The 22,635-nt window shown below is 47.1% G+C and overlaps 1 protein-coding gene across 1 annotated transcript in view; it reads left to right on the forward strand.

Annotated features, from left to right (window-relative positions):
- dnah2 (dynein axonemal heavy chain 2) overlaps nt 1–22,635 on the forward strand; it is a 125,946-nt gene that overhangs the window by 52,063 nt on the left and 51,248 nt on the right. Inside the window, exons 21-36 of the mRNA XM_062984167.1 lie at nt 5,513–5,713; nt 5,808–5,964; nt 7,473–7,647; nt 8,575–8,738; nt 8,909–9,070; nt 9,423–9,526; nt 10,016–10,172; nt 10,401–10,483; nt 12,582–12,762; nt 14,034–14,172; nt 15,329–15,546; nt 15,772–15,870; nt 16,678–16,803; nt 18,271–18,381; nt 19,006–19,194; nt 22,397–22,500. Coding sequence (XP_062840237.1) covers nt 5,513–5,713; nt 5,808–5,964; nt 7,473–7,647; nt 8,575–8,738; nt 8,909–9,070; nt 9,423–9,526; nt 10,016–10,172; nt 10,401–10,483; nt 12,582–12,762; nt 14,034–14,172; nt 15,329–15,546; nt 15,772–15,870; nt 16,678–16,803; nt 18,271–18,381; nt 19,006–19,194; nt 22,397–22,500 — 2,370 coding nt within the window. The remainder of the gene's footprint in view (nt 1–5,512; nt 5,714–5,807; nt 5,965–7,472; nt 7,648–8,574; nt 8,739–8,908; nt 9,071–9,422; nt 9,527–10,015; nt 10,173–10,400; nt 10,484–12,581; nt 12,763–14,033; nt 14,173–15,328; nt 15,547–15,771; nt 15,871–16,677; nt 16,804–18,270; nt 18,382–19,005; nt 19,195–22,396; nt 22,501–22,635) is intronic.

Below are 22,635 nucleotides of genomic sequence, written 5' to 3' on the forward strand. Positions count from 1 at the left end.
GGCACTTTTCAGAATTCCCAGCCAGCATGACCAGGAGCAGTGCTAGCTGAGAGGAGTGATGGTTCTGGGGGGTTTTAGTCCCTCAAAATAGCCACGCTACCAGAGCAACCCCAAACTATAGACATTGGTACAAATAGGCTTGATCCAGAAGAATGACTAGTCCAAAGTTAAGATTGGTTTCTGAGGGAGAGGGATAAGGGGCTGGAAGTCTGGGACAAAGTTGAAGCAGCGCCAATATAGGCAAGAAGCATCTTGGAGATAAGGCAGGATTTGGGTCTAGCAGGATCCATCACCTCCTGCAGGGCAGGACAGAGGTTGCTTTGCAGATTGGGGCTGGGGTTTCTGGAAGGTCACCGTGGAGTAGGTTGCGGCCTGAAATCTGGGGCTCTTGCATTATGAGCTGGTTATCTCTTAGCAAAACTGGCAGGGTTTCACTGACTGTGATATTAATTGTCACAGATTTCATCTGGAGCAAGTACAGCAGTGTCTCATGATGACGTGCCCATCCTACTAGATGGAGTTTGCCTTTGGCACCCAAAGTTACTGCTGTCCCAAGTGAAGGTTGTCTAGATGTAACCTGGAGGCGTTCTAATCCCCCACCCCTCTTTGCAGTCAAAAACTCACAGTATTGTTCCCCATTGCACAAGGAGCCCTCTCCTCTCTGCCTTGCCTGGAGCTGAGTTTTGTAGGAGAAAGGGAAGTCGGCCTGTCTTCACCTTTCTTACAGTTTCCTGCTGGGGAGGGTATTCAGTTTTCCTCTCTTTCCACAAACTGCGGTGGATCCCTGCTGAGTGCCGCTCCTGGAGGAGGCTGGAATTCAGTGCGGTTTGAGCAATGGGTTTGGGGAGAAAGAGCAGCAGGCAGAAGAAAACCTGTTTCCATGCAAATGTCAAAAGTGATTGTAGCAAACCAAACTGGGGAGAGAAACACGGAGAGGCTGAGTGCAAGACGGATGTTTGTACAGCTCTTCCCCAGGAGACGTCACATTAAGAGCTTTGTAAACAAGATCCAGCTGCTGCTGCAGACAAAGCCCAAAGGCCTGGAAGTCCAGACGCAGCCCCCTTTCTGCTCCAGACCCAGCCCAGTGGGTCAGCCTTGAGTGAAACCACCCTCCTTCTCCTGGGGGGCAGCCTGTGCAGATCTGGGACAGCTGGCCCTCCGTATCCACGGATTCAACCATACGTGACTTGAAAATCTCTCCCCCTCCCCCCCAAAAAATTCCCAACTTCCAAAAGCAAAATTGAATTTGCCATTTTATATAAGGGGCACTCATTTTATTACACCATCATATATAATGGGACTTGAGCACCCATGGATTTTGGTATCCATGGGAATTCCTAGACTCCAACTTTAGCAGATGCTATGGGCCTAATGTCTCTGGAGTGGGCAGGAGGCATCACTGATTGGATTGAGAAAGTGGGGACGCGGATGGACCTCCCAGAGTCCTCACACATTCAGGGACATTCATTATTGTCATGATCATCATTTACATCTCACCTTTTCCCCAGTTTGGGATATAAGGCACAGAATTTTGGATTTTGGAGTATTTGCATATACTTAATGAGATCTTAATGGATTCCCAGTGGTGAAGTGTGTTAAAGCACTGAGTAGCTGAACTTGCAGACCGAAAGGACCCGGGTTCAAATCCCGGGAGCGGAGTGAGTGCCCGCTATTAGCTCCAGCTTCTGCCAACCTAGCAGTTCGAAAACATGCAAATGTGAATAGATCAATAGGTACCGCTCCGGTGGGAAGGTAACGGCGCTCCATGCAGTCATGCCGGTCACATGACCTGGAGATGTCTATGGACAACGTTGGCTCTTTGGCTTAGAAATGGAGATGAGCACCAACCCCCAGAGTCGGACACGACTGGACTTAATGTCAAGGGAAAACCTTTACCTTTTAATGAGATCTTGGAGATGGAACACAAGTCTTAAATTCATTTGGATTTTTTGAACTTGTGTGGCATAATGGGACTGTTTGACTACAACTCTGGAGGGAAGGATTTGATTCCCTGCTTCGCCATGGAATTCCACTGAGTGACCTTGGGCAAGTCACACTCTCAGCCTCCGAGGAAGGCAAAGGCAGACTTTCTCTGAACACCTCCTGCTGAGAAAACCCCATGACAGGTGGGCCTGAGGTTGCCAGAAGTTAGGGCTGACTTGGAGGTACACATCAACAAATCAGCTCTTTGCAATTTTGATTTATTCTTCTCTTGGCCCCTTTCTTTTTCTGGCTGTGGACTCTCCCTAGCAATTTTCTTTCTTTCTTTCTCGAGATCGCTGTCCAATTGATGGCCCTGCGCCTCCTTGCCTGGGGTCTGTTTGGGCAGGCGAGCTGCCCAGCAAGAGCCCCCTTTTCCTGGGATGACCCCCACCCTTCCCTCGCTGTCAGTTAGCTGGCCTTGGCCACAAGTGAGATGAAGGCATGGTGGCCAAGAGGCTTCATGTCTACACAGGAGAGGGATAAGCGGAAGGATTCCATCCCTGATCCCTTAATCTTTTAATAATTTATTGAACAAGCATGTCGAGTGCTTGAGAGGGAGAGAGACAAGAAGAAGAAGAAGCAGAAGAGAGCGTCTCCTCCCCGCCGCCTCCTCTTCTGTTCCCGCCCCGGGGGTCTGCCATTCTCTAGTTCAAGAGGAAGGCAGGGGGCTGCGGAAGGACTTGGGGATGTCTCCACATAGTGGTTCAAGGTTTGATGTGGTAGGAAAATGTAGCGGAAGGCGAGGCGACGATAAAAAGCCGGTGTCCTCTGATGTCCCAGTGTCACGGGCAGGTCAAGGGTGTCCCTGGGGCTGGCTGGCTCTAGTCAAGGCCTCTTAAACAGCTGCCGTTTGCCTTTTGAACTTTTTCCGTTTACAGCATGTTTTACGAGCTTTTGATTCCTCGCATTCTCAAGCGTAACGTCAGTAGCAACACGCTGATCAATTCCCTGATTAAGGCCAACAGTCAAGTGGGGCGGTGGGATTAACAAGAGGTCAAGATATCAGTTAGAACCATTGGGGCTCCTCAGCCATGTTTATCCCACATTCGCAACTTCACCTTCTGGTGGCAAAGACAGAGCGGAAGGGAGCCAAGGAGCCCTGGCAGAGAGGAGACAGCATAAATCTCTTTCTCTGGGGCTCCCACCAGTATCTTTTCATTCAGCCCCTACATTTGGCTTACTCAGCATCCCTGACATACCTAATTTACTGCCCACTGGGGTAGGAAAGAGGCAAATGTGGGCCCATAACAAGGGAACGGGAGCAAAGGAGTCCTCGGCCCAATCTGTCTCTGCCAGCGCCCGAATGTCGCCATTGTCTCCATTGCTCTCTTTGGGGGGCATTGGGGGTTTTTTGCAGGGAGGAGAAGGTGTCCTTGTTAGGAAAGTTTGGCTTTGCGTTTCCAGTGACCCACTGACAGGGAATTAATTAATGGGGAGATTTAATAAGATCCCTTGGGACCGGAACAATCCTCCACCTGCTGGCCTGCCTTGCTTCAGTGTGCTTCAGTGAGCCAGGCAGATAGAAATAAAGCTACGTTTTAATTAACAAACCACTTCAAGGTATCTCCTTCTCTGTCCCCTTAACTGCTTCCATTGTTCAGCCGTGGGATGCAACTTGCATAGTTTAAGGACAGATAACAACACAGCTTCTTCCCTCTTTGTATGAATCATGCAAATGTACACAGAGAAAGGACAGCTTTTCCTCTTTTTTTCCTTTTGCCTAAAAAGTCCTGTCTCGCTCAAACATATCCTGATAATACCCTCTTAAACTGAGAATTCTGCTGACATTTCCCCACCCTAGCCTTCTAACTTGCTCACCTAGAACTTAAAGCAGCAAATTAATCTCAAGGGTTTTAGATCTGGGTCAAGCAATACTTTACTTAGAGTCTAGGTAAGTTGAGGTTATGGGTGTGATCGATAAAGTCCATAAAAGATTCCAGCTAATGTGTGTAGGTTGCATGCTGGTGTATTTGAGTCTTTACAGTGAGCCTGGAGTTCAGCAAACTTTAGCTACATATCAAGCAGCCATATAGACCTTCTTCCTCAACGTGTGTTATGCATTGGTCCCCAAGAGAATTTGGGAAAGGTTCTTTTTGGACAGTATGCTGGATGGGCAATTCAAGAAAGACTGCTGTTCCATCTTCTGGTGTAGAAGCCGTATGTTGGGGAGAGCAAGTTCATAGGGATGGCCAAGCGCAGAGGGGAGGTTTGCATCTCAAGCCTGCCTTGGCGTTTCCAGTTAGCTGTTACGAGCAACATTATGCCAAACTAAGGTGGCTGAGTACTATCTTGTTATGCTTGTGTTACTTAGTACTATTTTGCTCTCGTGGTCAGGAAAGGACTTCTTCCAAATGCTAGTTTTTGGTAGGAAAACAAACAGCGGAGACAGTCTTGCTACTTCATCACACAACTTAAATTCCACCGAGTTCTACACTTAAAATCTGGTATTCCACTGGGTTCACTACATTCATTTTGGTTAAAGTGCAGTTTTTGAGTCTTTTAAATGTGGAGGGCAGTATTTATTTCCAATGTATCAGGAAGAGGTGAGGAAATGGATTTTTTTCAGAACTCCGGATGTTTTTTTCAAATTTTGAATGACGTAGCCCTCGTTGCTCTCAGGTTAGCATCACCCAATTTGTGGGAGGAGAAATTGGGGGAGGAATCAAAATAATTTTTTGGGCATTTCCTTTTGCTCCCCAAGCAGGAATGTTTGGTTGTAAGCTACCTCATAATGCTTCTACTTTGCAAAAAAAAAAAAAAGTCTTTTAGGGTACCTTTTTTTCCCTTTCTTGCTTGATTTGTCTGTGTCCTGTGTTGGGAGGACCAGTGCTGTTGCCATTCCAAATGGGATTCGCTCCCACTCCTTTTCTCTCTCTCTCCCTCTCTGCTGTTGGGAATTGTGGGAGTTGTAGTCCAAAACACTAGCTGAGCCTCTGCTTCTGCCCTTCCAAATGGGATTCCCTCCCACCCCTTTTCTCTCCCTCCCTGCTGTTGGGAATTGTGGGAGTTGAAGTACCAAAAGGCACCACGAGGGATGGTGGAGTGTGGAAACCTCTTCATTGAAAAATATGCAAGACAATTGAGTGCACTAAACAGTGTGATCACCAGGTAGAGAAAAACTCCTTTTTATTACGGAATGGAGTTAGACGGAACTCTCTTCTTCTGAACACTTCTGAACACTTCCCAGCGTAATCTGATGAAGTCCTTGGAAAGTGTATGTTTCCGAGCTGAAACTCTTAGTATCCCCAGACTAAGATGGCTTGTGGGCTTCTAGGAGCTGAAGTCCAGGAAAAGTAACTTAACATTCTCTATAAAAGAAGTATGTATTCCCATTCACCAGGTGTTCCATGAAATGCATAATAAATGTGCACACGTGTGCCTTTTGATCAATTCCTAGCTTCCTTGGAGAGATGGAAGCTAGGAATGAGGGAGACTTTTGTTGAGTTGGGCTTTGGTAGAGCTGCAGCCTGGTGGAAGAGGCATCTGCCAGTAACTTCTCCTCTGTTGCCCGTGTGCCTCTGTGCCATAGATACATGGAAGTAGCCAACAATGCGCAGAAGGAGGAGACGATGCTGAGCATCCAGTTTGTGCTCCTGGACTGCTCCCACCTGAAGGCAGCGGTGGTCCAGCACTGCAACGAGTGGCAGAACAAGCTCACCAACCTGCTGAACGAGATGGCCACCACCCGCCTGCGGGACCTCCACAACTATTTGAAGGACAATGCGGCTGAGTGAGTCCTGGGCTGTGTCCCCTCGCCTGGGCTCCTGCCCCCCTGCCCTGTCCCCTGTCCCCCCATTGCTCAGCAAAGGCTCTTTCTCCCACAGTGTCAGCCGCCCACCGCAGACCCTGGAGGAGCTCAGCCGAAGCCTCCAGCTCCACGAAACCCTTCAGAACGAGCTGCCCAAGATTGAGGCACAGATCCCGCCCATCCACGAACAGTTTGCCATCCTTGAAAAATATGAGGTGGCCGTGGAAGAAGAAGTACGTGCCACTTGGCTCCAAGGCTCCCCCTCACCCGTTCCTCCCCCATCCTCATATCTGTGGCCTCTTCCCAGTTTTCCTTACTAAAGTGATCCCGTGCTTAATTCTCTCCTTTTCTGCTGAGGTTGACAGTCTCGGTATTAGGTTATGCACCTTTCTGAGGGCAAGAGGCAGGCAGAAATTCAATTGATATCGGGGGATGATGGGGAAGGGAAGAGGTGCGAAGGGGGAGGACTCGCCCTCTCTAGACTCAAGAAGCGCTTCTGCTCCCCAGAGGCTCTCTCTTCCGTTTCTCAGCAAAGCCAACTTGGGAATCACATGAGCTGAGAAAGGAAGACTCTTGGCTTTATGTTAAATGTGGGGGTGGGGGGGGGGGAGAGAAGGGAGAAATGTTCACTGCAGGACACATGCAATCCCTGAGGTTGCTTTTGTAGGTTTGGAGGCCCACCCACCCCACATTTTATTGATTGGTTGGTTGATCTCACTTTAGAAGGCCGTCTGCATCCTCTCGGGATATAAGGGGCAATATTGTCCTTTCTTTCCCCAGGCAATTAGGGCTGGATGTGTGGGGAGCTTTCTTCAAAATAGATACTGACTTCTGTTTCCATTTTGGGGGGAAAAGATTTCTTTTTGGCCTGAAACAGCCCTCTAAAAACATTGGTATGTGTGTGTGTGTGTGGGGGGGGGGGGTTGGTGGCTCAGTGTGTTAAAGCGCTGAGCTGCTGAGCTTGCAGACCAAAAGGTCCCAGGTTCAAATCCCGGGAGCGGAATGAGCGCCTGCTGTTCGCCCCAGCTCCTGCTAATCTAGCAGTTCGAAAACATGCCAATGTGAGTAGATCAATAAGTACCGCTCCGGCGGGAAGATAACGGCGCTCCATGCAGTCATGCCGGCCACATGACCTTGGAGGTGTCTACGGACAACGCCGGCTCTCTGGCTTAGAAATGGAGATGAGTACCAACCCCCAGAGTCGGACACGACTGGACTTAACGTAAGGGGAAATTTTACCTCTACCTAGTTGGCGTAGGGCAGGCATGGGCAAACTTGGGCCCTCCAGGTGTTTTGGACTTCAACTCCCACAATTCCTAACAGGCCCTTTCCAGCTGAGGTGGAAAAGGAAGGGGCCCGAGGTTCTTGAGAATTGTGGAAGTTGAAGTCCAAAACACCTGGAGGGCCCAAGTCTGCCCATGCATGGTGTAGGGGATTTTTTTTCAATTATGATGAATGAGCAGAGGAGTGTGTGGCCCATAAGGCATGTGCGCAACCCTGAAGAAGGGCAACCTGTATGTGTGTAGTGACAGAAGAGGTTCAAATTTCATGATTGGGGGAAATGAAGGAAATTGCCTTTATAGCAATGCAGCCTGCAGAGAATCTTGAATGGTGGTGAAATTGGCCTTCCAAGCTTGGTCCTTGCAATCGAGTTTCCTTCCCCACCTTCCTTTGTTTTGTTCCTTCTGGTGTGAGATTTCCTCTGCCATCCTGCCCGCTCCCTTCTCTTTCTCCCTTCCAGGTCCAGCAGCTGTTGGGAGATCTCAACTCCGAATGGCTGGCCTTCCAGCAGTGCATCCTGGACAGCGAAGCCATGCTCAAGAAGCACAAGGAGAAGTTCAAGACAGGCCTCATCCATTGTGCAGACGACTTTAAAAAGAAAGCCCAGAATCTCCTTCAAGAATTTACCTTCAGTGGTGAGTGGCCACTCAGAACACAGACTCTCTTTCTTTTCCCCTTTGATGGATGGCTTTCTGTTCCTGGGAGGGCAGAAAGTTGTTCGTTCTAGGATCACCTTGACTGCTCCTGTCTGAAACATCTGCCTTTGTTTGTTTGTTCAAAAATTCTTGGGAAAATCTGTAAGGAAGGCTGGGCGATGGCAGCCCAATCCCATTATTTTGCCACCAGCGTCATGGCTGGTAAATCTGCCTACGGGTCTCTTGCATGGGGACTGCAAAAGAGGCTTATAACTTGCTTTACATGTTTCTGAGTTCAATGGGAAATTGTTTTATTTAACTGTGCAATTGGAGCATGCCCTTCCAACCCACAATCTCTAGGAAATAAAAGAAGCTGCCGTCACATCCAGCCCACTCTCCATCTGATCCTCCACAGTCGCTTGTCATTTGCTCTGGCAGCAGCCATTTTGAGAGTGAATGGTAAAGATAGTAATAGTGCCAAAGGACCAAACAGATATGATGCCCATGTCTCTTTAAGAGAGATGGAGACTGGGAGGCAGTGCCATAGCTTCATTTTTTTTCCAAAGGGAAAGAGTGCAAAGCATTATAGTAGCTATGTTCTCTTGTATGGCCCATGATCTCGGTGGAATTTATTTGGTGGAAACACACCCAGGATCAGATGTGACCATGCATGTGTCCATGTGCCTCATGCTCTGCCCTCATGTTGTCTCTCTACCCAGGCTGGTATATGCCAGAGTTTATGGGAGGCTTCATTTTCAGAAGAGATTCCCTCTGGTCCATGTGCCTCTGCGTAGAATTCTCAGATTTTTGAGTCTCGGGAATCAACTCAACCACTTCTCACCCAAGAGGAGCCCAAACCCATCTCTGTAGAAGAGGATGAAGAATGCAGATTCACTGGACTCTGTTTGTGCTCTGCTTCTCCATTAGGTCCTTTCTCCAGTTCTATTTCTGCGGATGATGCCCTAGAGCAAATTGCAGCCATGAGGCAAATGCTGGCCAAGATGAAGGAGGAAGAGAACACCCTTCGTTCTAACCTGGGCATCTTCAAGATTGACCAGCCTCCCTCCAAAGATCTTCAAAAGTTGGAGAGGGTAGGATGGCTTCCCTCCTCATTCTTGCTAAAGCGGGAGAAAAATTGCCATGAGCCCTGTATCTGCTAGTTCAACCACAATAGAGAATGAGAGAAAGAAAGAAATTGTAACTCATGGTGCAAAACTGGAGAGGGTCTCCCAGGCGCTGACTTCTTCTGTGTGTTCTGCAGGAGCTGGACTACATTGAGCAAGTTTGGCAGATTACAAAGGAATGGGAGGACCACTGGAACGAGTGGAAGATCATAAGCTTCAAGACCCTGCAGACAGAAGTGATGGAGAACCTGGCCTTTGGACTCTTCAGGAGGCTGAATAAACTCAGCAAGGAGCTGAAGGTAAGCGGGAACAGCAAGGTGGGTGCTGGATATTACTCAGGAAATTACCAGGGATGTAACGATCATTTTCCTGTCTGAGAAGAAACTCTTCTAGGGAACTGAAAAACATTTTGCAGCTGTACTTCTTCTTCCCTTGCTACCTGTGTAAGTGAAACCATCCTCTAGGCATCCTTTGGCCTGGTTTGTTTACATTACATAGACCTTGGGAGAGGAGGTAGATGCAACAAAACTGGTGCCAAAGGGTTTGAGGGCTGATAACTAGCAATCTCTGTCCTGCCACAAACCAGAATGCAGCTGCTTTTGGGTTTTCTGCAGTTTAATAATCTTTCGACTATCTTTTTTCTTGATGTAGGATCGCAACTGGGAAATAATTGATCATTCCAAGGCAAAGATTGAGCAGTTTAAGAGGACAATGCCTTTGATCACTGACCTCAGGAACCCAGCCTTAAGGGAGAGGTAAGAGAGTTGGCTCCTTTTGGTGCTCTGCCTTTTGGGAAACGTCCAGTGCTGGTGCTTGGAGAGAACTCAGCAAAGTGGTCAAGGTCTCAGGGAAAAGTCTGAATACATGTCACTCCTTGTGGCAGAGGTTACTTAATTCTGCTGTAAGAGAGGCATGAGTCTTAAATCCCCAACACTTAGCTGTTCTAGCAGCTTTGGGATGTTTTTCTGCATACTCTGTGTGTCCGCAAAAGCATTTGTCTGCAGCAGGGTTACTGGAGACAGGACAGCAGTGACATCTCTCATTATTATGAAGGGAAGGTACTGGGGGAGATGAAGAGATATCATAGGCTGATGACTGTCAGACTGAGGGAAGTGTTGCCCTCCCCAACCCATGGAGAAAGTGGATTCCAAAGTGAGGGAGATGAATGGATCTTCTGAAACACTCAGTTCTGTATCCTGGGAAGATATGTGTCAATTGGACCAACCAAGTCTATCTTTTTGTAGACACTGGGATCAGGTGAAGGACCTGGTCCTCCGGACATTTGACCAGGATGCTGAAGATTTCCGGCTAGAGAATATCATTGAGCTCGGTCTGGATAAACATGCGGCCAAGATTAATGAGATCTCTGCCTCAGCCACCAAGGAGCTGGCAATTGAGCAGGTGAGGTCTCTCATTTGCTGCCATTGAGCCGGTTAATTGAAGACCAGCAGGAGGGCTGAGGCTGCATGGCCTTTGCAGTACCCACAGACCTACTTCATCCTTCCTGTTTCCCTCACCTCACTAGCAGAGTCTTCTTTAACAATGGGATGTTCTTTGTGCTGAGTCCAGCACCTCATATCGGCACTTTGTATCTTCTCTATCCACCTGACATTTCCATCCTCTTTGCAGGCCCTCAAAAACATTGCAAAGACCTGGGAAACTACCGCTTTGGACATTGCGCCCTACAAAGACAAGGGGCACCACCGAATACGGTAAGTCTATGAGGTGCAGCCCAAGACAGGGATAAGAGAGAGGTGATTGCATGCCTTAACATGCTAGTTGTAGTTCAGCCCATGATTATGCCTGCTCCTAATGTCAATGATAAGATCATGGATCATGGGATTTCTCAGCCTGCTGGGCCTGTAGCTAACCTAAAACTGAGGAGTCTATGTCTAGCAAAAGCCACATTCCAGAGAGGGGCCCAGCTGCTGCTGAGGTCTTTCTCTAGGAAGCAAGGTCAGAGGCTGAAAGGAGTTCAGAGGATGAGATCCCAGGTGGAGAGCTCAATGAGCTGATAGATAGGAGATTTTGTTTTCGTAAACTCTGGGCTGTGCAACAGAATCTTCGAAGGTCAAAGTGCTTGTTAGAGAAGAAGCTGTTGCCAGGTTTTCAGGGAAAACGTCATGATTTCATGTCTATATTAGTGAGGCCAAAGGGATTTTCCAGCAGTCTAGTAAACGTTAGTTATTGAGGCTACATCTCTTGACAAGTCTTAGTCAAGCCTGCTAAGGGAATTCTAGTTCCATGTCTACGTTTGTTCATATTTAATACTTCCAAGTTTGAAGGATTGTTCCTGGATTTTTCTACTGGATTTTATGCTGCCTTGTGCATCCTGGTTCTTTTGTATTCCTGTGTTTTTGAATCTACTCTTGTACCTTGAATCTTGTGGACTATTTCATACATTTAGATTTTGATGTTTTTACTATTTTTGCCGAACTTCCTTTTATATATAATCTTCAATAGACTGCTTTGCTGATTTACCTTGGACTAGAGTGTGGTGGTTAAGTACAGAGGTGCTTCCTGCCCTGGAGTACAACATTAGTAGTGGTCACTGCCAGATCAGGCATCTCTATATGCATTCTATGTGGAGCTGTCTTTGGAAACCTCAACTATCACTAATGTGCCAGTGGGTGAATTGTAGTGAGTGTTCATCCCGAGAGCAAACATTGTCAGTTTGACAGTAGCTCATTGGCCTTCCTGTTGGCGTCTGGGCAACATTCAAACTGCTCACTATTAATTTCTTTAAAGATCCAATTTGTTTCGGATTAGGCAGGATAGGTAAGGCCCCTTCTCTCCCCCTCGGAGCCTGCTTGACTGATCTGTATGATCTGAAGGAGAAATCTCTCTTCTTGACGGCTTGACTGTGGTGGAAGCACAGCTGGTTAGGACTAGGGATGTGAATCTTTGCTGACTTCATTCTCTGTCACCGGAATGAGTACTTTGAACAGTCTTCTCTCTGCTGGGTGAGAGCATTAGAGGCTTTCTTTCCTCTTTGTCCGTTTTGGGACTTTTCGTGAAAATTTTGTTTGCACCCAAGAAAAAGGCAATATAGCTTGCAGCAGTCTGCAGTTTTCTTGATGGAGTATCTCGACATATCAAGCGTCATAGAGGATCAGAAAATGCATGAATGCTCTTCATGTTGGGATGTGGAAAGGTGTTTCAGTTTGTAGCAGAAAGCAGAAAGGCCCAAACTCCTTCTGAAATATTTATGTTTTAAGAATGAATGTAGTCCCGTCTCCACTCCACTCCAGAAGAAGAATGCCTGCAGCAAATCTTGCTTTTTCCAGAATCCGCAGGCCTCAAGAACTTCATTGAGGGACCCTGGAGGAGAGAGAAATGGGATATTTCCAACAGAAATAGTGATAGTTTGGGGTGTAGCAGGGTCCCCTTCTCCTGGGGTGGGTGGCTTCTCCCACTGGCTTCAGAGGCAGAGCCTTGCACCTGGCTTTGTGTTTGTGGTTCCATCCAGCCTCCATCAGGTCTTGAAAGTCCAATCCTGCAAACAACAGATAGTCGAGGTGGCCATAAAAATGGGAGTTGAAGTCCAAAATACCTAGAGGCACATAACAAGACTCTTCTTCATTGCAGACTAGATAACTAATCAACGCTTCCTCCTTCTTTTCTTTGCTTCCCAGCATGTTTTTTGGTAGCATCTTGACTGGCAAAGGGAATCTCAGAATCGCAAACGGCCAATCTGGTGCACTTTTATTAGCTTGATAAAGGCTTTGTTTTGGTGTGTTTTCAAATAGTTTTGGATTATGAATTCTCTGTTTCTGCACAAGATGGATCATGAACTCCTTTTTTCTGCAGAGGCACAGAAGACGTTTTCCAGGCGCTGGAAGATAACCAGGTGGCCCTGTCCACGATGAAGGCCTCGCGCTTTGTGAAGCCCTTTGAGAAGGAGGTGGACCGTTGGGAGCGCTGCCTCTCGCTCATCCTGGAAGTGATTGAGATGCTGCTCGTGGTGCAGCGGCAATGGATGTACATGGAGGTGAGGAGACCAGTGGCAGACTCTCGTCACACGTTTTCCTTCCTGGCCTTGCACAACTGTCTCTGCCAATATCTCTTTAGTAGGACAGACGGTCATCCTGGTTGCAGGAAGAGACCCTTTGTGAGGCCTTTGGTGGGAGTTAGCACCTCTCCTCTTGGGGCATAAAGAGCAGGTCCACTTTGGCAATAGCAGTGTGTCTCTTAATAAATATTACGTTGTGTATTGTTGAAGGTTTTCACAGCCAGAATCAATGGAGTGTTGTGTGGTTGCTGGGCTGTGTGGCCGTGTTCTGGAAGCCCCGATGGTGCAATGGGTTAAACCCTTGTGTCAGCAGGATTGCTGACCGAAAGGTCGGCAGTTTGAATCCGGGGAGCGGGGTGAGGTCCCATTTGTCAGCTCTAGCTCCCCATGTGAGGGACATGAGAGAAGCCTCCCACAGGATAATAAAATATCAAACATCCAGGTATCCCCTGGGCAACATCCTTGCAGACGGCCAATTCTCTCACACCAGAAGCAACTTGCAGTAGTACCACCTCCTAGATGGGTCAATGTACGTATTGTCCCTAAACTCTTATCAAAAAAGGAACTGTTCTCTTTTTTGAACAGAATGGCAGACATCTCAGGGGAACCTAACAGAAGCACTGTATTTTCTCTGCTGTGCTATCACCTCATGCCCTCTTGAGTGCCTGGGCAGAGAATTGGCAGCAGTGACCAGGGCTGACTGACTGACTCTCTGTGGGGGCATAAGCGCTTTCCCCTCTCTGCAGAATGACCCCAACTGAGATTGGGCGGAATACAAATCAAGTTTATTGTTTATTTATTTTATCCATGGGTCATATCAAAAGCCATAACCCCCCCCCCCCCAAATCTGCTCTCAGCTTGTACATCAAGTCAATTTCTATATGAGAGTATATGACAAGTGTTAGCAAGTCATAAAAGAAGATCATTAGTGAATGCCACAGGAATCACTAGTCAGAATCAACCCCTTCCTTCATGTTGCTCGGATACTTTCCTTCAAAGTGCAATTTTATTAGTCTCCCTTTGCAACCAGAAAAAAGAAAAATTATCCTCAGCCTTCAGAAAATGTTGGAGGCCTGACACATAGAATCCTTGGAATAGGAAGCTATGCCTTCCAACTCCTTCTCATCCCAATCTGAAGTAACTATATGTCAATCCCTGTTGTTACCCTCAGGCCAAAGAGGCCAATGACCTTCCCCTTTGATATCAAGTGATCTCCATCTTACCTCCCTCTTTCTGAATCCTGCCACCAGAATATCTTTTTGGGCGAAGACATCCGCAAGCAGTTGCCTAGTGAGTCATCTAGCTTTGACCAAATCAACAGCAGCTGGAAGACCATCATGGACCGCTTCGTCAAGGACAATAACGCTCTTCGAGCCACTCATTTCCCAGGTTGCTGCTGTTCCTTCCCATCCTAGTGGAGGGCATGTGTTGGGGGGCAAGGGGAGACCATAACTCCTGGCGGAGGGGAGAACATACATTTTCACATTATTGTGTCCTTTGGGAAGAAACAGGTATGGAAGCAATAGCGAGTCACTTAGACAGTCCTGTAGTCATGTTTGGCTCTCTGGAAAGGTGTAAAAGAATGGAGAAGGGGGCTGTGTGGGTGGGTGGGGGCTCCTTAACTCAGTCATCATTAGGAAAGCTCTGAAGACAGCCATCATTTTCAGCTCCTGTCTGTTCCTATCAGGAGATTTTTATTTTCATTGGCACGAGGCACAGTGGCTATAGCACCAAGACCACCAGCCCAAAATGGCAAAGCTTTCAAAATGGTGAACAGCAGAACTCGTTCTTCTTTAAATTGCTTAGATTTTAGCTGTTTTTATAAGCCACTCCGAGCCCTGGGGGAGTGTTTTTAAGATTTTATTTTATTTTATTTTATTTTTTATTTTTTTATTTTTTAAAGATATTTTAAAGATGTTTTTAAATTGTTAGATTTTAGCCTTTCTTGTAAGCCGCCCCGAGCCCTAGGGGAGTGGTGGCATATAAGTTTAAATAATAAATAAATAAAATAAAATGTGTTAGTCTTATTGGAGGTCTCCAAAGGACCACAGGGCTGTATAGACAATGTATGCTGGCACTGGAGCATCCCCTATGTTTTTGCCATTACCCAGGCTCCTTCTAAACTGTGTGGGTTTCTCCACCGCATGGATCCAGAATGGACCTTCATGTTAAGTGTCTAGTAATCCATTTCCCATGTAGAAAGCTTCAGGCTCAGTCCAACATTTCCAGCTGAGAGAATGTTACGTAGTTTGGGATGGCCCATCTCTCTGCTCAAGACCCAGAGAGATGTCAGAGCAGAAAATACTGGCCTCAAGGCATGAGGCAGCTTTCATAGGGAGGGAAGTTGTGTGATTGCTGGAGGGCTATTGAGGAATGAACGGTGGTCCAAATGAGGGATAGCAAGGGGAAGGGGAAGGGAGTGGAGCAGGAGGGGAAGAGGTGGGCAGTGGCTCAGGGGCTTTTCATGATCTGCAGGCAGCCGGATGAGATGAGAAGTATCAACAAGGCCCCTTTGGACTCATTCTGAGACCTTTCCCCACTGCAGGACTACTGGACAAACTGGTGGATATGAACGCTTGCCTGGAAGACATCCAGAAGTCTCTTGACATGTATCTGGAGACCAAGCGCCACATCTTCCCTCGCTTCTACTTCCTGTCCAATGATGACCTTCTGGAAATCCTGGGCCAGTCGCGCAATCCAGAAGCTGTCCAGCCCCACCTCAAGAAGTGCTTCGACAACATCAAGTGTCTCAAGATGCAGAAGGTATGGCCCAGGGCCTTTGTGGTTCCCATTGGACACCCCTTCCCTCCCCAATGTGCTAAATTCCTCCCTTTTATTGCAGCTAATTGACCGCTAGTCCTCTCCTTGTGTTGGGCCCTTTCTTTTAGCAGGAAGGCCAGCCAGTGACATCTCACCCCTCCCTCCCTTGCTGGTGATTCACACTAAAACCTCTCTATCATCTGCCCTTCTTCTCTTTTTCCTCCTCAGATTGGCACGACAAACCGATTTGAAGCTTTGGGCATGTTCTCTTTGGATGGTGAATATATCGATTTCACTCACTCGGTGCTCCTGGAAGGACCTGTGGAGGTGAGCCTTTCCTGCTCTCTCTTCTTGCCCGCCAAACCTACCATGAGATAAGCTTGATTCTCCTTTATGGAAATGCAAAACTACTGTGTAAATTCAAAATCTATATTGTATTTACCCAAAATTCTTTCTTGGGCTAACCAAGACAACACAAAATAGCATGCAGCTCTTTTGAGATCTTCAGCTTTCTGGGCTGGCGAGAGGAGGAATCTCACCATTTATCATAATGAGGAATCTATACAACTGAGGTTTCCCACAGAGTATGCAATAGTTTCAGCAGGGTGACAGAACATGGTTCTGGAATTCTGCTTGAGTTCCAATGATTTGAGGTTTTAGGAGAATGGAGCTGTGAGCTTTCCTTCAATCAATGCCAGAAATGTAGTGTCGCTGTTAAAAAAGGGGTTGGGTTTGTTTTGAGGGGGTTTTTTTGCCTGGGATCAAATTCCGATTTGGATAATGTCTTGGGATGGTGTCTTCCAGAAGTGGATGTCACTAATTCCATTGAGGAGTCAAGCTCATAGGAGGTGGGGGTCAGAGAAAGTAGCTGGTGCCAGACATAAAGCAGAAATCCATTTAAGCCCCTTCTTAGAGATAAGAGCTCAATTTCAGTCCATGGGGTTGAGAGCAGAAGGAGGAGGAGGAGACAGGGCCTACATAAAAAGCTTACAAGCTGGATGAGAAATCCCTCTTGCTTTTTGCAGGATGTAGAGTTGTTGAAACTTGAATGAGAGCAATCCATGCACCCTCATTCACACTCTGACTTCAAATAGTATTCCCAAACGTTCATTTCTGTGGCGCTTGCTCTTACAGGACTGGCTGTGTGATGTGGAACGGGCCATGCGCTGGACCTTGAGGGAGGTGCTGAGGAACTGCCGCCTCGCTTTGAAGAAGATGCTGACCAAGAGGGACAAATGGGTGAAGGAGTGGCCAGGACAGGTGACACAGGAGGCAGAACTGGGACTTGGGGGGGGGGGGCTTGGCAGGTGCCCCCTCATGCCTCTCTACAGCCTCTTTTGTCATGAATGTCTGTGCCTGTGTTTGAATGGATTCCTGCTCATGAGCGTAAGGGGGGCACCAGAGACATGCCTGGTAGACAGTGCAGCCTAGTAAGACCTCCGTATCCATGAGCGATACATTCCCAGCCGGACCACAGTAACCTGAAACGGAGGATACAACCTGTCACCATTACATTACCTGACTTCGGGTACCAGCATATCAATAGAGTTGCATTGTAAGACCCTCAAACTGTGCTCCTCCAGATGTTTTGGACTTCAGCTCCCACTGTTTCTAACAACTAGTAAGCTGGTTGGGATTTGTGGGAGCTGAAGTCTAAAACACCTGGAGGAGCACAGTTTGAGAAACGCTGACCTAGAGATTTCTAGAGAGGCATCCTCTCCAGGAATTTGGTAGGCTCTCCAGTAAACACTGTGGTAATTTCCAGCTGAAGGGCACTGTAGAATGGCCTGGAGAACCAAGCAAATTTCTACGGAGGCCATTGTCCCTGGCTATCGATAGGTAAAATGATGGGGTATGGATTCAGTGGTTACAGGATCTTACTAGATTTGAAAACCTTTTCAGTTGGGTTGCTGTGAGTTATCGGGGCAGTCTGGCCATATTCCAGAAGCATTCTTTCCTATCGTTTCGCCCACATCTATGGCAGGCATCCTCAGGAGTTGTGAATTCTGTTGGAAACCAGGCAAGAGGGGTGTATATATTTGTGGAATGATGTTCAGGGTGGGAGAAAGAACTTTTGTCTGCCTGAGGGAAGTGTAAATGTTGCAATTGGCCAGCTTGTTTAGCATTGAATAGCCTTGCAGCTTCAAAGCCTGGCTGCTTCCTGCCTGGGGGAATCCTTTGTTGGGAGGTGTTGGCTGGCGCTGATTGTTTCTTGTCGGGAATTCCCCTGTTTTCTGAGTGTTGTTCTTTATTTACTGTCCTGATTTTAGAGAGGTTTTTTTAAATACTGGTAACAAAATTTTGTTTGTTTTCATGGTTTCCTCCTTTCTGTTGAAATTGTCCACATTTTCAATGGCTTCTCTGTGTAGTCTGACATAGCGGTCCAGCATTTCTGTGTACTCAAATAATATGCTGTGTCCAGGTTTGCTCATCAGGTGCTCTGCTATGGCTGACTTCTCTGGCTGAATTAGTCTGCAGTGCCTTTCATGTTCCTTGATTTGTGCTTGGGCAATGCTGCGTTTGATGGTCCCTATGTAAACTTTTCTAAATAGGTTATTGTCTGCAAGGAAGCATCTTTGTGCAGTGGAATTTAGCTGTCCTGGGATGGATTGTTCCTTCCACTTGCTCTTGTGTGCAGATATTCTGGGTGCTCAGAATATCTACACACAATATTGTGAACGAACCAGCCCCTGAGTGCATTCTTATCCCAGTTTCACCCCATTTTAGATGGTGATCACGGCTAGCCAGATACAGTGGACGGCTGATGTCAGCAAGTGCCTGACCACCTGCAAGGACCGCGGGGACAGGAAATACCTCAAAGGCATGAAGAAGAAACAGGTGGGAAAAGGTAGCGCTCGGGGAGCCACGGTGGCCGACTCGGGAGCGTGGCAAATCTGTCACGTTCCTGGGTGTCTTTGGCTCCCTGTTGTGATTGCAGGTCTGCTTGGCACGTTTTTAGCAGTTTCTGATAGTGAACGCATACACGCTCACATTTGCCGCCAGCTTCCGCTTCTCTCCTTCTCAGACCTGCCTCTTTGTTATTTGCAAGTGGTGTGAGGGCAGGAGAGCTGCCCTCAGGAGGTTCTTCCTAATGTTTAGGTCAGGCGTGAGCAAATTTTGGCCCTCCAGGTGTTTTGGACTTCAACTCCCACCATTCCTAACAGCCTCAGGCCCCTTCCTTTTGGAAGGGGCCTGAGGCTGTTAGGAATGGTGGGAGTTGAAGTCCAAAACACCTGGAGGGACCAAGTTTGGCCATGCTTACATCTAACACCTCTGAGTTGCCTTGTAATAACAAAGACAAAACCCTTCTGGCTCAGAAAAACAGCTCTAAGAAGCCCACAAGTATTCACTCCATCCATGAATGAACCATGCATTGCAGTTATACACCCAGGCTTTGTTTTGCTGTCATTTGGTTGGACTCGTTTTCACAAGCTGGCCTTTTGTTTGTTTGTTTGGGTGCAGGTCTCCATGTTAAACAAATACTCAGAAGCCATCCGAGGCAATCTGACCAAGATCATGCGCCTGAAGATCGTGGCCTTGGTGACGGTGGAGGTCCACGCTCGGGACGTCATCGAGAGGCTCTACAAGAGCGGCTTGATTGACGTGACGTCCTTCGAGTGGCTGAGCCAGCTTCGCCTCTACTGGGAGAAGGTGAGGGGGTGCCAGTCATGGCGGCTGAGTAGCAGAGCTGGGGAAATAGGATGGTGGGAAGGAATGGAGAGAGACTGAGCTGGGAAAGACAAGAGTGTTGTTTCGCACTCGGGGCTAATGAGCTTCAGCTGCTGCTCCCTGCTGGACAGAAGGGATAATAATCTACCTTCCCTGCTCTTCCTCCATCCTTGCCTTTCGCTTCCCTCTGCTGTTTGTGATACAGAACCGCAGGAGACTGTGCTGATGGAGTAGGTGTGACCTTGTGTGTCTGCCTCCTTTATTGTTCCAGGTGGTCCATGGATAAGGACAGGTGGGCAGCAGGCAGGCCCAAAAAATGTCAGGAAAATCTGGCTACCGGTATTAAAAAAAAAACCCTCTAAAATAAAATATTTTAGAGTGGATCACAGAGAATGAATCAGTGAAAGAATCTATCTTCTATATACAGTAGAGTCTCACTTATCCAAGCTAAACGGGCCAGCAGAAGCTTGGATAAGCGAATATCTTGGATAATAAGGAGGGATTAAGGAAAAGCCTATTAAACATCAAATTAGGTTATGATTTTACAAATTAAGCACCAAAACATCATGTTTTACAACAAATTTGACAGAAAAAGTAGTTCAATATGCAGTAATGTTATGTTGTAATTACTGTATTTACGAATTTAGCACCAAAATATCACGATATATTGAAAACATTGACTACAAAAACAGCTTGGATAATCCAGAAACTTGGATTAGCGAAGCTTGGATAAGTGAGACTCTACTGTATATAAAAGAGTGATGGCATCAGGGCAGCGGACAAAACAACAAAACTATAGGCCCCCCAACCTCGAAATTTGACAACACAACCCATCATCCATGGCTCTAGGTTGATACAACAAAAAGAAAAGAAAAATAAAGTCCTAATTAGAAGGATAGAAATAATTGTTTTTATCCAATTGCTGCCAGTTAGAAGTCTAAGATCCGCCCACTTGGTCTCCTAGCAACCGAGTCAGCCCAGGGGACAGGCAGAGTTAGGTTTCACTTAGGCCTCTTCCACAGATTATCTAAAGCCCCAGCTTCTGCCAAACCCGAAGTTCGAAAACATGCAAATGAGAGTAGATGAATAGGTACTGCTCCGGCGGGAAGGTAACGGCGCTCCATGCAGTCATGCCAATGGCCACATGACCTTGGAGGAGTCTATGGACAATGCTGGCTCTTCGTCTTAGAAATGGAGATGAGCACCAACCCCCAGAGTCAGACACGACTGGACTTAATGTCAGGAAAAAACCTTGACCCTTTACCTTAACTACCACCAATTCCTCAATACTTTATTTCCCATTCCACCATACTTTGCCACAGCAACGCGTGGCCGGGCATAGCTAGTGTATGATAAAATGGTCAAAAAATATTGGAAGAACAATAGTACTAAAAGAATGGGAAATAATTTGGAATAAGAAAATTAACTATATATATGCATACGTGTTATAGGAAAACTGGTTAAAAATCTTGCACCAGTGGTATATGTCCCCACAGAAAATAGCAAAAATCTCAAAAAATACAGATTACAAGTGTTGGGAATGTGAGAAGAACGAAGGAACCTTCTACCATTTATGGTGGAATTGCGAGAAAGTCAAAATATTTTGGAAAAAAAATACATGAATCAATCCAAAAAAATTTAAAGTATAAAATACCTCTGAATATGGAACACTTTTTACTTGGAATGACTAATTTTGAATGGACGACAAACAAGGATAAACTTTTCACATATTTTACAACAGCGGCAAGAATAGTATATGCAAGATCATGGAGGATGAATAATATCCCGGAGAAAGAAGAATGGATAAGAAAAGTAATAGATGTTATGCTTACGGCACTGAGGAGTCGGGCGAGGACTTGCGGCTGCTGCAGGAAGCGCCACAGGTCGGAGGGGCTGCCCACCTTGGTCGCTCCATAGGCACCCCCGTCGCCCTGGCCCCCGCTTTCCACGCCACCGCCCTCCATTCCTCGCCAGCGCTGGGAGCAAGCTGCAGCCGCCACACCCAAACTTGAGTCGCCTCCTCCTCAGGCCACGTCCCCAGGGAGGAGACTTCAACTCCCAACAGCCTCACTGCTTTGGCTGAAGCTCGGGGTTGGTGGGAACTGGAGTCCAAAACACCTGGGTCAACACCGAAGCTTGGGAAGCACTTGAAGGAAGTGACTCTGCGCCTCTGCTTTAAAGTAAAGGCACCTCGGTGCCACTTTTAACTGCCATGATGGCCCAGCTGCTGTGGAGGCCAGGCCAGGCAGTGGAAGCAGGAAGGCAATGCCTGGGCAGCGGTGCCTCAACGGTGCCCCCTAGGGGATGGCGCCTACAGCAACCGCCTACTTCGCCTAATGGTTGAACCGCCTCTGTGTATTGGTCACCCTTCTCTTTCAGGCATACTCAAAGGGTTTGCACTTCGGGGGTGGAATCAGGAGATTGCCCTGCTAATAATAATAATAATAATAATAATAATAATAATAATAATAATAATAACAACTTTATTTTTATACCCCGCCTCTATCTCCCCAAAGGGGACTCAGGGCGGCTTACATGGGGCCAAGCCCGAATAAAAACAATAACAATATAAAACACAACAATAAACAAAAAACATGCACAATTATAAAAATTTAAACATTAGCCATTAAACAAATGACAAGAGCTAATAAAAACATGGATTAAAATGGAGAGGTTGTAAAAGTAGACTGGATAAGGTGCACCATATAAATATTGTAAACACGAGGTGACTGATAAAGTGCTGCAAATTCTTGGAAGTGCAAATTGGGATGGGAATAGACCCTGTATCTTTATCAAGTTGACATAGGTAAAAAGTGTAAACCGATACAAGAATGGTCACAGATACAGATTGCTATGGGGATGAGCAATCTTTAACTAAAGGCCTGAGTAAAGAGCCAGGTTTTCAAGCTCTTTCTGAATGCTACCAGGATGGGGGCTTGCCTGATTTCCCTGGGGAGCGAGTTCCAGAGCCGGGGGGCCACCACGGAGAAGGCCCTCTCTCTCGTCCCCACCAACCGCGCTTGTGCTAACTCCATGCTTCCCAACCTGGAATGTCTTGCAGCCTGTTTTTCTTTTGTTGACTGCCCTTTCTATTATGAGCTCCAGAAGAGGTTGCATCTATGCTGTAAAATAAACCATCTCATCCCATCCCTCGAGATGCACCTGATGGAAACTCTCTTTTCAGGACCTAGACGACTGTGTCATCCGACAGACCAACACCCAGTTTGCCTACGGCTATGAATACCTGGGAAACTCTGGGCGGCTGGTCATCACCCCACTTACTGACAGGTACCCCACGGCATGAACCTCTGGCCTATTAGCTTGGGTGTGCAGCACGGCATATGAAAAGGAACCAGAATGAACCGACAGGAAGGACAAGAGGGATGCAGGGGTTTAGCTACCAGAGGAGGGGGCGCAAAATAC

This window comes from Anolis carolinensis, chromosome 6 (genome assembly GCF_035594765.1).
Source record: "Anolis carolinensis isolate JA03-04 chromosome 6, rAnoCar3.1.pri, whole genome shotgun sequence".
Lineage (NCBI taxonomy): Eukaryota > Metazoa > Chordata > Lepidosauria > Squamata > Dactyloidae > Anolis > Anolis carolinensis.